General features: G+C 40.3%; 1 protein-coding gene across 3 annotated transcripts in view; it reads right to left on the reverse strand.

Annotated features, from left to right (window-relative positions):
- The window catches only part of nrxn2b (neurexin 2b), a 389816-nt gene that overhangs the window by 223687 nt on the left and 150836 nt on the right, over positions 1-15293 (reverse strand). For all 3 annotated transcript variants that reach the window (XM_051115791.1, XM_051115790.1, XM_051115792.1), the window contains one exon: positions 9196-9213. In XM_051115791.1, the coding sequence (XP_050971748.1) occupies positions 9196-9213 (18 nt within the window). The remainder of the gene's footprint in view (positions 1-9195; positions 9214-15293) is intronic.

Consider the following 15293-nt stretch of genomic DNA (forward strand, 5'->3'; position numbering starts at 1 on the left):
TATAGACTTCTGTTGGTTTTTATATACAGACAGTTATACATACTTTAACATTAAACTAAGACTCAAACTATGAACTTCTTACTCGCCGCCAACAACAACAAAAAAAAAGTGGCATATTTAATTCCAGCTACTTAAGAAAGTAAATAATTTCTCATTTTTATTTACTTTATATTGATGTACATATTAATGTAAAATAACAAACTAATAAAAATTAATATAAACTATATAGATATATTTACAAAGGGCCAAACTACCCAAAACCTCTTGTAAGAATCAGAATCAAGGGTTCTACAAAAATAAACTTAATTCACAAGCTAATCTGATCCTGTCGTGTATTTCCAGGTTTATTTCAGTACGAACACCCACACACACACACACACACACACACACACACACACACACACAGTCACAGTTTCCGCTGAAGGTCTGTCGCTCAGACTTGTGGTTCAACTCTCCAAATGACGTCCAACACAAAACAACTGGAAGCGCTGATTAACTTCATCATTTCAGCTGCTCTGTTCACATGAGTGATTCTGAACATTCACATTTCAACAGCCACGAATGCTCAGATGAACACCACACACATAACCAGGTAAACCAGACAAATGCAGTCATTTTATGTCATTTTAGCTTTGTCCTTCACAAGCGTCATTCACTGGATCTCTGATGTTAAAACATCACGAAGAAGAATTGGTTAACACAGTTTGAATGTATTCAAAACACCTTACAAACGCTGAACTGAGCATGTGTGTCATTAAACAACTCCCCGTTTATCAAATAAACAGTAACAATAATAACAGTAATCTGAAGCGCTGGCTGCGTTTACCATCAAATGAGGTGATGATTCACCGACGACTGTCTGAAACACACACACTACACTACACACTACATACTACACTACACACGACACAGCTCACTGCAGCTGCGTTCAGCTGTTTCGGTTCTTCCTGTGTTCATTTCTTCTTCCTCTCTTTCTGTTCCTGAGGAAACCCCTTGGCAACTGCTGCCATGGCAACATGATTAATTGGCGTTATTCCTCTCATCGAATTGGAATCGATCAACATCTCCAGGACAAACAGGAACAGCACACACGCTCATACACACAAACACACACACACACACACAGTCTGTGTCACCGCCGTGACCTTTGACCTCTAGATGATCTATAAACAGTCCAGAGCGTGTTTGTCGTCTCACTCACACACTCGGCGTACGGTCTTTCGTCTCCATCTGTGAATTTCTCGTCCCTGCGCGAAAGACTGTCAATAAAGGCGTGCGGCCGTTATTTAGCCACATTAGCGTTTACGTTCTCGCGCCGGCCTCCGTTTCCCGTGGCGGCGTTAGGTGCCGCTCCTGATGAAAGCGGCGGTGAATGAGTGGGATTTTAATAGTGACTCCGCAGACAGCATGAGGATGGAAGGCGCCGCTGGAGCTCATTATCTCCGGCAGGAATCTCGTTACACGACGTGCTCGTTTCTGCACTGCAATCAGGGACGCCATTCTCATTCTGCTCAGAAAACACACACACACACACACACACTCTCTCTTCATGACAGACACACACACACATACATGATCAAAACAACCACCGGCTCAATTATTAATCAGCCTTTCACGGACGCCTCTGCTCTTTTTATTGTAATCAATTTAACCATTTTATTTCTTAATTTCACTGTTTTTTTATCTGCATCTTTTTTGTTTCTTATGTACCTTTCTTAAAGTTCTTGTGACCTGATCCTCATCACACACAGACTGATTCATAGAACACTTCATATTTAATAAATCATGAACTTGTAAATATCTGTATCCTTTTTTGGAAATCTACCACACTGTTACTGTAGTGGTGTGATACGTTTGATTTAAGTCTTCAAAGTAAAAACAAGAAAGATGAGAACTGAACAGAGTGACATAAATTATTAAAACAACATAAAGGTAGATATAAAAATAAATAAAATGGCAAATAAAAAATGAAAAAATAAATAAGAGATATAAACGCCCATATAAAAGACAATCTGCAGTTTTTCACCCAAATAAAAAGTGCAGTTCTTTACCGCTATAGGACAGGAAGAGCTAAATAAACTTAGCATTGCATCTAAACCAACAACATGCCTATTAGATCCCGTACCCACTAAATTACTGAAAGAATTGTTACCTGTAGCAGAAGAACTGCTTCTCAATATTATTAACTCGTCATTATCTTTAGGTCACATCCCAAGATCATTCAAGCTGGCGGTTCTTAAGCCTCTTCTTAAGAAACCACAACTAGATCCTAGTGAACTGGCAGATTACAGACCCATTTCTAATCTTCCATTTATGTCTAAAAATTTAGAGAATGTTGTATTTGCTCAGCTGTGCTCATTCTTGCAAAAAAATGAACTCTATGAAGAATTTCAGTCAGGTTTCAGGCCCCATCACAGCACAGAAACCGCACTTGTTAAAATCACTAATGACTTGTTTCTTGTGTCAGACCAAGGCTTGATCTTAGTGCTGCGTTCGACACTGTAGATCATGACATACTAATAGATCGACTACAAAACTATGCGGGCATTCAAGGGCAGACTTTAAGATGGTTTAGATCCTACCTGTCCGATCGCTACCACTTTGTTTATCTAAACGGGGAGTCATCTCAGTTATCACCAGTAAAGTATGGAGTGCCACAAGGATCTGTCTTAGGTCCTCTACTATTTTCAATATACATGCTGCCCCTTGGTAATATTATTAGAAAACACTGGACTAGTTTCTATTGTTATGCTGATGATACTCAACTGTATATCTCAACAAGACCAGATGAAACTTCTGAACTATCGAAGTTAACAAAGTGTGTTAAAAATGTAAAAGATTGGATGACCAATAATTTTCTCCTTTTGAAAATCATATTTCTCATGTTACAAAAACAGCATTCTTCCATCTTAGAAACGTTGCCAAGCTACGAAACATGTGACCTGTTTCTGATGCAGAAAAGCTAGTTCACACATTCATGACCTCTAGACTGGACTATTGTAATGCACTACTAGGTGTTTGTCCTGCATCTTCAATAAACAAGCTACAGATCCAAAATGCAGCTGCTAGAGTCCTTACCAGGTCAAGAAAATAAGATCATATTACCCCAATTTTAAAGTCTCTGCACTGGCTACCTATTAGGTTCTGCATCAGCTATAAAATATTACTTCTTACCTATAAGGCACTTAACGGTTTAGCTCCTGCGTACCTAACTAGTCTCCTACCACGCTACAATCCATCACGCTCCCTAAGGTCGCAAAACTCTGGACTGCTGGTAGTACCTAGGATAGCAAAGTCCACTAAAGGAGGAGGTAGAGCTTTTTCACATTTGGCTCCCAAACTCTGGAACAGCCTTCCTGATAACGTTTGGAGATCAGACACACTCTCTCTGTTTAAATCTACATTAAAGACTCATCTCTTCAAATCATTCAAATAATGCATCTCATAAACTTGTACTGCAGTTATATCTGATCATATGCACATTATTATTGTTTAGCTTGGTTGAAACAGCACCGACAGCAGAAAAAGAACCAAACGAAACGTTCAACAAGAAAACTCTTGGTTTAGAAACCAAGATATCTGAAGGCCTTACAGACAGACAGATGAAAACAACCATCGCAGACTACACAGTGAATTTTAGCAAATGAACATACTGTCTAACAAAACTGCTGATCCTGGCCTGATCGCAGCATCACCAGCACTTGATGTAAGAAAATGCAGATAAATCTCTTTATTTCTCAGCTCATGTCAGTGTTTTAGAATCAGAGACAATGAATGTTGGTGAATGTGACACACGATGAGCCTCCTTCATACTGAGGGCGTCTGATTCCAGCGCCACCTGCTGCTAAAGAGAAATCTAGTTGATAAAAGTCGATAAAAAACCTATTTTGTAATTGAAACCTGTGAGAGCAACAGAATAATCTCACCAACACGTCTGTGTGCTCTTAACATGATCATTCTGTCCTCATTCACTCTCAAACCTGTACGACTCTTCTGAAGAACACCAGGAACCAAAGCACACTGGACTTCATTGACTTTTAATGTATGGACAAAAAAAAAGACATTTCTTAAAATATCTTCTGTTTTGAAAGTCATACTGGTTTGACGGACAAGAAGTGAGTAAATGATGGCAGAATGATCAGTAATTGTTCAAGAAATCCATTAGAAATCCCTTCAAAACTCCAGCATCACACACATCCCATGATGTTAGACAGCCGTCCGTCCGTCCGTCCGTCTGTGGTGATGAGACACACTATCATTCAGCATCTGTTTAACCTGCTTCTAAAGCTTCTAAACGGGTGAAATTTCCACAACAGCTACTTAAACCCACTGTAGAGAGAGAGAGCCGGAAAACTCAACACAAACCCCCTGTGATCTGTGTGCGTCTCCACAGACCTGCTCTTTAAACAGCGTCTCCATCCGCTCTGCATTCACACACACACACAGCTACAATCAGACAGACAGACACAGAAGACAGAATGGAGGATTCTGGGAAGGCTGAATGTGTGAGATGGAGAGCACACGAGGAGAAAATGACAGAGAGCTCGTGAAAATTGCCTCTCGGCTCAGGAACGCAATTCCTCAAAGGAAAATGGAGGCTCTTTGTGCTGCAGTCCTGCGGTAATACAGTAATACAGCACACAATCACAGCGCTGCTCACCAACACTGCACACACACACACACACACACACACACACACACACAGGTTTCTGTCTGTCGGCCCGTCTGCCTTCTCATTTCCCAGAATGCTCAAGTTGAGCGGTTCCCAACACTGTTGTCAGGTGAAACTCCTGCACGAAATGAACATGAAGCAGCGTCTGGTGTTTCGTCAGGCTCAACATCACAATGACTTTTTATATCGTAGCACTATTAGTGTTCTAATAGTGAACTCCTCCAAACAGAGCCGATCATCAATGTTTAATTAACAGATTGATATTTTGCTCTTGATATTGATTCGTTTGCGTCTGAAGGCAGTGGAAATCGACTGTCACTGCAGTGAACTCGCAGTCATGAAGTGAAATGAAAAGGATTCTTCATTTCTGCCTGTCTGTAATGAAATTAGCTGCGCTGCTGTGCGTGCGTCTCGTAATCGCTCTCACACATGAAAGACAGACACAGAGAGACGAATGCTCTGACACACATGAAAGAAAGACAAAATCGAGTCCTGCCACTGAGAGAGTCCAGACACGTGAGAGAGACAGACAGATGCGCACCAGACAGACAGACATGAGAGACACACACACACACGAGACAGACAGACATCGCTGAAATGTCTCTCTGTTCTCTGTGATTTAACAGCATCAGGGATTGAATGTGGGGGGAGTGAATAACCAGCGCTCTCTCCACCCTCAATACCACGACTGAGCTGAGTCCCTTGAGCAAGGCACCGAACCCCCAACTGCTCCCGGGCGCCGCAGCGATAGCAATACAGCTGCCCACTGCTCCGGGTGTGTGTTGACGTGTGTGTGTGTGTGTGTTTGTTCACTACTCACTGCTGTGTACGTGCACTTGGATGGGTTAAATGCAGAGCACAAAATCCGAGTATGGGTCACCATACTTGACCTCATGTCACGTCCTCCTTAAAACTGAGCTGTTTTTTCCTCTGTTTTCTCATTGTATCAGACTATATGAGCCATCACACAATGACGGATCAAAATTGATACAAAACATAAAACACATAAGCATTTTTAAAAGTATTTTATCAGAAGGTTTAATAAATCTATATGCACCAGACACTTTTTTTAATAAAAACTGCATGTCACAAGGACTCACTACTTGATTTTTAACCATAAATACTTCTTTTGTACAATATAGTACAGTATTATGTAATGTATTTGTGTAGTCTGTCTTAGGTTATGTGTATAGTCAACTATATATAGTGTTAGATTACCGCTTTATGTATAGGTTTAAAAATTGCTCTTACATCTAATGTTGTGTGTTCATATTTATGTTTATTTCTTAAAAAGGCTGAAATGTGCATCATTTTATAAAACTTTATCTATCTATCTATCTATCTATCTATCTATATCTATATCTATATCTGTGTGTTTGTCTGTCAAGGTGACTCCAGAGTTTCTGGATGTTTTATAAGAATAATATTAGGACACAAAGGGAGCAGGTTCAGCTCATCTCTCAAGATTCGACACACGTTTACAAGCTGCTAAACATCCAGAGCGACTGCGGACACATTTAATCTGCTCAACATAGTTAGAATTTCCCACTCAGGTTTACTGTGTGTGTGTGTGTGTGTGTGTGTGTGTCCTCGCCTTATATCATTGCGACTCTCTCTCATTTTAATTAGATTCTGTGAGGGAGGATTCTGAAGGCAAAGCTGCCAGAAACACACACACACACACACACACACATACAGATTATGTGACCCTATGTGTGTTTCTGAGCTGTTTGCCTGTTGGTAAAATTCATGACTAGGCTATTACTAGCCAGCTAAACTGCTTAAAGCAATCGGCTACAACACATACACAAACACACACACAGTATGGGAACGTATCACACACGTCTACTGTAACTACTACATATGTCAGGAAACTTTTTTCATCAGAATTAGCTCATTTCTGAGGGCAAATCTGTTTACTAACCATGAACACACACACACACCGCAGGGGCTGTTTTAATGACCGCTGACGCTTCGAACGCTTGATTCTGAATCATATGGTGAATCGGACACTCTCGATGAGTTCTGGCGTCGTTGAAGGACAGACGCCATTCTGTCAGTGCAGATTCACTCGATCAACACACAATATCTGCAATCACAGAAAGACTGGAAAGCGCGTTTATATCGGCAGCGCTCACGCAGGGGACTCTGATTAAAATGAGTCTGCTGCTTAGAATGCTGTCCATGTAGGGCGCTCGCTGTGGATGATGAACCTGCCGTCTGGCTCACTTCATTCAAAACAGACGCTTCTTCAGCAGCTCCAGCATTAAAATGAGCGTCTCCAGATAAAGACACATCATTTCACGCTCTTTCTGACAGGACCGCAGTATTTCAGCGTATTCCCACGCCTCGCTTTTCCAGATAACATCCGCGGGACCGGAGAAGCGTCTCCGCGCCTCTCTGTCTGTCTCTTTATCTTTCAGGCTTAGCGCGTTTGGTCAGGAGTATGGCGGATAAGCCGCTTTACTTCCGTGGACTACATCTCCCATAATTCCTCTGGAGTGCCTCTGAAATCCCACACGAGGAGGAGACGGCGGCGGCGAGGATTTGCTCAACAAGCCTCCATCTTTTCTCACTGCACTGGATTTTCCTCCACAAAAGCAGTAGATCAGCGGTGAGAGTCGACGGGACCCTCCGCAGACTGAAGCCTTTTTGACGTGCTCGTTTGCAAAATCGTGGTATTAAAAAACAAGGTGATAAATTGAACTAATCTTCACAAACTATCTCATATTTGGAAACAGTTTCTCAAAACAAAGAAATTATTCATTAGTAACCAGATTGTGCAATAAAACTGTAAGCACCGTTCAGACTTTTATGATGAAATCCAGCTAAATGTGCAATCGTGCAAAGATCAGTGGAAACCTTGATTGTTTTTATGTGAATTGTTCAAAACATAACATGCATTCTACTATTTAAAAAAATATGAGCCGTTTCTCAATATGCGTTCTTGTGAAACATCGTCCGTCGTTGCCCCAGTGCCGTTCCAATTCACATCTAGCCAAGTATAATTCAAATCCCCGGACGTGTTCTTACTCCGGCCCTCCTACCGAGGATGCATCAAGAGGTGACTTGTGCGAACTTGAGGCAGCCAGGTATCCCAGAATGCATTTCACACCAACCAGGGATCGTTAACGGCAGAGGAGAAAACCCGTACAATTTTTAAAATGTTACTGTTATTTTGTCATGAAATGTAGTTTTAAGAGATTTTCAGGCAAGAATGTTGTTGTTGTTTAAAAACTAATTCTGCAGGTTATTTATGAAGGTAGCGCCTATTCGAAAATTTGCTTCGCCGATTTCGGAGATGTGAGCTCCAGGCGATCAGCTGGCGCTCCGTGCTCACGTATCCCGCCTAGAGCGGGATTCCTTCTTTGCCTGAAGCACATATTAATATGTTTTATATTTTTTTTTAAATGAAAACAAAAAGAGGGCTGTGTTTTATATTTTGTCAAAATATGTACGTGTGGCCTGAGCTAAATTTTTGTGGCTATTTATATGATTAAATGGGCAGTGTTGTATCATATTATTGTAAATACACACACAGTGAGAATAACCGGAGCTGAGTGACGTTATCAAGTGCGCTGCTGTTCCATTTGCAGAATTACTCAGTATTGAGAAACGGCCACAGATTCTCCATTTATGATTCAACTCATCTTCATTTTGAACCGTTACACACAAACAACTTTTTGCCAGCAGTTGAATTTCCATTCTGCCCATACTACTTAAAAAATAGTGCGGAAATATGACAAATACGGTTCACATCCTGTGGCGCGTCCCTGTATGGATGACCGATGGAGTTCGGAGTCACCTAGTGGAAGCGTTTGACTTACCGAAAGCTCATTTTTTGAGATACTAACCTCAAATGTCAACGTTTTGCAAGATTCAAGATTCAAGATACACAAGCTGACCTGGATGTGAATTCAGTTGCAGCATGTAAATGCAGATATATGTTTTAGTGGATCTTGAAACACAATGTGACGTAAAGAAACTGACACAGCGAAGAGACTCAATTCTGATTTCAAAATGTCTTCAAAGTTACTGTAACTTAATACATTAAACCAATTTCTCCTTTAAAAACACCTCCTGATCTGTCAAAACTCGAATGAAACATCAGCCGTGTGTGTGTGAAGATATTTAGCTGAACGTGGTCAGTAACACAGTGTGAAAGTCAAAAGTCTCCAGTCATTTCATTTCTCTGTCTCGTATGTCTTCAGTGAAAGGCAACAGAACTGCAGCTGTCAACACATTCAGCTCTAACCAGAGTATGATTGATTGAAAGCAATACAGTCTCAAACAGCCGCCATTATGAATAGAGAGATGGAGAGAGAGCGAGAGAGACAGACAGAGAGAGAGAGGAGAACACAGTTGTGTTGTGTCGTGTGCTTTTTGTGTTGTTACGCTGCAGCATCATCAACAGAAAGAGAGAAAAATAATGCACTTTGACGTGAATGTCAGGCTCATGACCTTCAGTGGTTCATGACATCTTTATAAAGATCAGCAGAAGACAAGAAACATGCTCAACTCACCCACTTGAGACGAGTCACCTACAGACAGACACACAGACAGGGAGAGACAGAGAGACAGAGAAAGAGACGGGGTTAGTGCTCATGTTCATTCATCAGCTCTTACAATCACCTGCTGATATCAGACATTTTATTGATATTATAGCAGAGATCAGTGAACCAGAATCATCAACGTTTGACAGCTGTTCCACATATTTTCATGAGCTTGAGTGTGATTTAACCCGGACGTTCTGTACAGATGGACTTTACGCTCCAGTGACGGACACAAACTACACCAGTCGTTATCAAACCAGACTCTTGTTTCACCTGCTGTTAGTTAATATGTTCAAAGAAAGGTGAAGGAAGTCATCTAATATCTCTAATATCTCCTAAGAACACAAGTTTGCTTATTTATAAATAACACAACTATCAACCTCATACATCAATATTAATTGTTTCTAAGCAATAAAAGGATCTCAGTCCTCAAACAGAACGTCAAGGTCAAAGCAGATTCACATAAAACAGTAAATGTTTCTCATTTCTGTGAATATTCAGGACAGGGCTGAAAATAAAATAAAGTCAAAAATAAAATCATCACAGATCAACCAGATCCTGACCGCAGAACAACACCGACAGCGACAGGAAGTGACGTCGTGAGCGGCAGCGGTGGAACAGGTGAAGACGTAATTACACACAAACAGGCGTGAGGTCAGACAGACGGAGCGAACTCGTGAATGTCACTGAATAACTCGAACCGGAGCAGCCGGAGGACATACAGACCCTCATGATTCATGTGTGTGTGTGTGTGTGTGTGTGTGTGTTACAGCTGATGATAGCGGGAGCAGATGTTTAGCTTATAAATAAGCAGTCTAGAGAAATAAACGATATGGATCCAGATTTTATGCCAGTTGTGTTACACACACACACACACTCATCACGTTCCTCAGTGTTCAGTAGGTTTGTTGCTCCACATATATTAGTGCCAAATGTGGAAACAGTCAATTAACACCATAACAGTGAAAATATATTTGCATATTAAATGCTGTAACAAACAAACATAGACACATTCAGTTAAACCACTAATGAGAAACAGGAGCAGGAGAACGTCTCTCTCTCTCACACACACACACACACAATGAATGTATGTGATCCTAAAGACCCGGAAAACTGATCATACTGAATCCTAAATCACGTGCTGAGTCACAGAGTCATTTTCCACACCCTTCACCCTCATCACAACCTTCCTAATAGACTGCCATTGTGTGTGTGTGTGTGTTTTTAAAGCTTTTGGTGCGTCACAGATGAGGGTGATTTCACTCTCACTTTCTTTCGAGGAACACAAGATATTTTAAAGAAAATGATGAACGATTTAACATTTTTGGGCGATTTATGCAATTTCAATAGTTTAAATAATACAGTTTAACTTAATACAGTTTAAATAGATGTGATTAAATGTTGGAGACAGGCATATGCACCATCAGTTGAACACTATTATGAATATTCAGAATACTGTGCCTTTGTATTTCAGTGGTGTTTCTTCACTGGGCATTAATGTAAAATTAACATTCAATAATCTACCATCTGTCAGTACATTTTTGCTATTTAATGAATCTATTTCGTTTTTAATAAAAGCCTTTATTCATCAGTGACGCATTACACCGGTCAAAAATGACAGTACAGATATTTACTGACCCCAGACTTTTTTCATACCAGCGCACGTTTGAAAAATAAGGAGGATTCTGTTGTATCTTCTCATGGCATCCAGTAGGGCGGCGCAGCTCACGATGAAAACATTTCATTGTTTATTTATAAAGCACATTTAAAAACGACCATAAAATACATAACATGATGAAGGGAAATGACACACACCATTAAATGAGCAATGGAAGAAAGAAATGAAGAGCTGAAGAGAATCCGCAGCCAATTATAGAAATGTCCCTCTCCTTAATTTCATTCGCAGTGTCCTGTCAGAAAGACAGAAAGAAAAAGAACCCTGAAAATAAACCAGTAATATCGTCACTGGCCTTTTAAAATGACACCGAATCGTACGAGCTTCATTTATCTCTGTTTTTTCTCTCCCTCGACACACATGAGGGAATCCGTCAGCAGGAAGTGGATCTGATGGCAGCGAGATGAGAGGAGCGTCGGGAAATTCCCTCTCTGAACCGAAAGATGAGAGGAACGGACAGATCGCGAGAGACGCCCAATACAAACCGACATCAGACCACGAGCGCGGCGGATCGCTACTGCTGGAAGGTGAGGCGAGAAACGTATTAACGCTGCTAAACGTGACCTAAAGAAGAACATTTTTCATAATTAACACCGTTTAATTAACATCCATTAGCAGGAAAATCTACCAAGAAGAATTAACACAGAGGAATCCACGTCGGAACATATTCGCTGACACCACAAACATTCAGTGGATTCAGTGATATCTGACAAAAACTTTAAACTCTTGAACTGAAATGATTCAGCTGTATGTGGCAACGCTTCCAGCATCCTTTATGAGCCAATACTAACATACTGTCTTACACCTAACGGAGGAACTCGGCCAAAAATTTAAATGTTTATCCCAGATATAGATGATTTTGTTTGTTCAGCAGATTTGTAGAAATGTGTCATTCCGTCACTGTCTCACCAACGGATCCTCTGCAGTGAATGGGTGCCGTCAGAATGAGAGTCCAAACAGCTGATAAAAACATCACAATAATCCACAAGTAATAAACACCACTCCAGTCCATCAGTTCACATCTTGAGAAGACAAAAGCTGAAACAAATCCATCAAGACGTTTTTAACTAAAACTCGAGTCCATAGTCCAGAGTCCATAATCCATAATAACGCTTCCTTCAGTGAAAAAGTGGTCTGGTCTGAATCAGAAGTGAAATCTGAACAGATCAAGCACCGTTTACAAACCAAAGCACCTCTAAACAAACGGCTGGATTTTGGATGTGAGAGACAACAGGAGATGGACTTTTCCACTGGAGGAAGCCTTATTATAAATTATGGAAAACGTCTTAATGATGGATTTGTTTCATCTTTTGTCTTCTCAAGATGTTCACTGATGGACTGGAGTGGTGTGGATTACTTGTGGATTATTGTGATGTTTTTATCAGCTGTTTGGACTCTCATTCTGACGGCACCCATTCACTGCAGAGGATCCGTTGGTGAGACAGTTGGAATGACACATTTCTACAAATCTGATGAACAAACAAACTCGGTGTCATTTTTAGTTGAACTGTTCCTTTAAACGTGTTTCCCATCATCATCACACAGCCGAAGAATCGAGACGCAGCCTCTCTCGTGTTTTGAGTGTTATCCGGTTTCTTCACAGCTAAAGAAAGATTGTCAGAATGTCACAGGAGAGATTTCACACGCTTTGAACCTGCTGCGATTTTAATTAGACACAAACACTATAAATAACGTTCACTCCAACACAATCTAATATCAGACAAAGCGCTTCACATGCGTTTCAACAGGTGAGAGAATGACTGATGGGTGATATTACACTCATTCTGGCATGAGCGGATATATCAGAGAGCACAGACGGATATTGTTCATTACACACGACACATCTGACTACAGATCACACAGGCCATCATTTCCTTTAGCTACTGAAGGTCATGAATCCAGTCAAACTGTGTTTCAGTTGGTCGTAAAAACAAATCAGACCTAAAAAAAACACATACGAGTGCTTGATTTAACGGTCCGTTTTGTTAATTTGCTACAGTAATCAGTGTAATCGTGTGATGGTTCACCTGATGTAGCATCTGATCTCTCAGTTCTACAGATGTTCCTCTCCAAACACAATGAGTGCCGTCACACGCCATCAAACACGGAGCGTTAAAATCCTACAGCAGCCTCTGAGATGGGAATGGGAACGCCAACTTAATGCCACATAAAACACAACACAATTAAACCTATTTTACCATCATCATTTGAAGAAAAAGCATTTACACACATGGAGTTCATCGTTTTTTTCAGTTTTCCTCGTGGTTCGTTTACTGTGAATGGAGCCGTTCTGAGACGCTGACATCATGAGCATCACGTGTGTAAATGAACAGAGAGCCAAACTTCACCCTGAAAACAGCAGCAGCAACAACAACCCATCAAAATACAAGCTCGAACGTTTATTGTTTGAAAATGAAGATGGGTTATAATTTTACTCCATTTTTATTCTATAGTATTACTACAGTATGTTTTGTACACTTAGTTCATTTTGTATTTGATAATAGTTTAAACAAAAGCATGATAATTATTATATTAGGTATTATTATATGAGATTTGATTTGAGCCGGATCCTGTTTCAGAAAATGTCAGATTTTGAATTTTATTCATTTTTAAAGATCTGGCATTAATAGGTGCACTGGATTGTGAAAGCGCGTGCGTGTGTGCGTGCATAAGAGACAGAGCAAGCGCGGGTTTATGCAGACGTATTTGGAGGTTATGTGTTGGTCCTTTTGACCAATCAGCTTTCTTAAGTTCAAATCGCTCTCATTGGTGCTTACTGCTTAACCCACTCTCTCCAAACGTGCACTGCAGGCAAAACATATCGTTTAGTGATCAGCAGAATGTTTAGAGAGTGCAGTAATATCAGATATAATACCAAATCAAGTAAAATATTATAATGTATGAACATTATAAACACTATAAACGTCGCTATACGCTAGCTCCCCTGACTCCAAAACAAACCATTGAAATGTAATGGTATTCACAACAGAACAAGAATGGAAAAAATATATAAAGCTAAGAAACCAAAACAAAGCCAAACTCAAAGTATCAGGCGTTGGGCTCATGTACCTCTGTAATTCAGCACAAATCCAAATATTTCCATATTCGCAATGTAGACTAGGCTGTGTGCTTCACACATCTTTGTATTTCGATGGAAAAAAGCATCCTCCCTACATGCAAGAATGTGCTTGGCATAACAGCAGAGTGACGTTACACTAGACTACAGATTATTTAAATTGACCAGTGTAACCTTTAATATGTTTGGTTGACTGTATTTTATTTTGATGATGTACAGACACGATCCGACGCGATCGAATAGCTGAAACACAAAATACTCCACTATTTCTGGCCTTACAGATAAGAGTTAGACATCATTCGAAACCACAAAGTGTTTACTTTTATTTGTGCACATTCACAGTAAAAACAGAACATTTGTGCTTTTGTAAAATAAAGCAAACACACAGGATGAGCGTTCTGTCATCTCGGTTCTCGGTTTCCTTTCTGTGAACTTGTTTGAGGAGCGCCGCGCCTCGTGTATTTTAAATCCGTTAATTATTTAATTCAGATATTATTTTGCATATTTATACCTTTCATATATATAGACTATGATTGAATTTATTTTTATGATGACAAATTTTATTTTTAATGTAACTTACATACACATTTTATATCATCCTGGCGATCAATTTTTGACCCAGGGATTGAAAACCTGTGCCCTAGGCTGCAGTTAGCCAAGACCCATGTAGAAACTTGTAAAGGATGCTCTTATAGTTGTGGCATCACCGCTTAGTGACGTCAGTGAAGCGCCTTTTAACCGCTGTTTTTGATCCAGCAATTATTCATTTACAAATTAAGCACTGCATAACACCAAACGTAAAACGAAATCACTCCAGCAACACTCAAATGATTCACTGTCTCCAAATAAAGCTGTTCAAGTCAACTGGTGAAAATTCCTGTGTAGTTTTATGTTGCAAAATATCACAATGGGAGTTTTTTTTTTTTTTTTTTTTTTTTTTTTTCAACACGGTGTAGCTCTAGTCTGTGTCCGTCTGCTCACTGACATGCTGTTCATTCACATCTGTTCACTGGCATCAGTGTAAATATTCTACTTTATTCTACTTATTTCTGGAAATGTGGAGCGCACGTTTGTACTCCGGAATAAAGCACACGTCAGGACGTCTGATTCATCTGTCAGAAGTTGATCAGAAGCCAATCGTCCTCATTAAACACACAGTCTCTGCAGCAGGACGTCACGACCTACAGGAGCCACGAGAAGGTCAGCGCCCCGAACCCAGCCTGATCGAAGCTCTGAGACAAACAGATCAGAGATCAGTCACTCGCACCCTCCTGAACATGTGACGACGGCTTTACCTTCAGGCTGATGATGTGATGA

Source organism: Labeo rohita, chromosome 7 (genome assembly GCF_022985175.1).
Source record: "Labeo rohita strain BAU-BD-2019 chromosome 7, IGBB_LRoh.1.0, whole genome shotgun sequence".
NCBI classification, from domain to species: domain Eukaryota; kingdom Metazoa; phylum Chordata; class Actinopteri; order Cypriniformes; family Cyprinidae; genus Labeo; species Labeo rohita.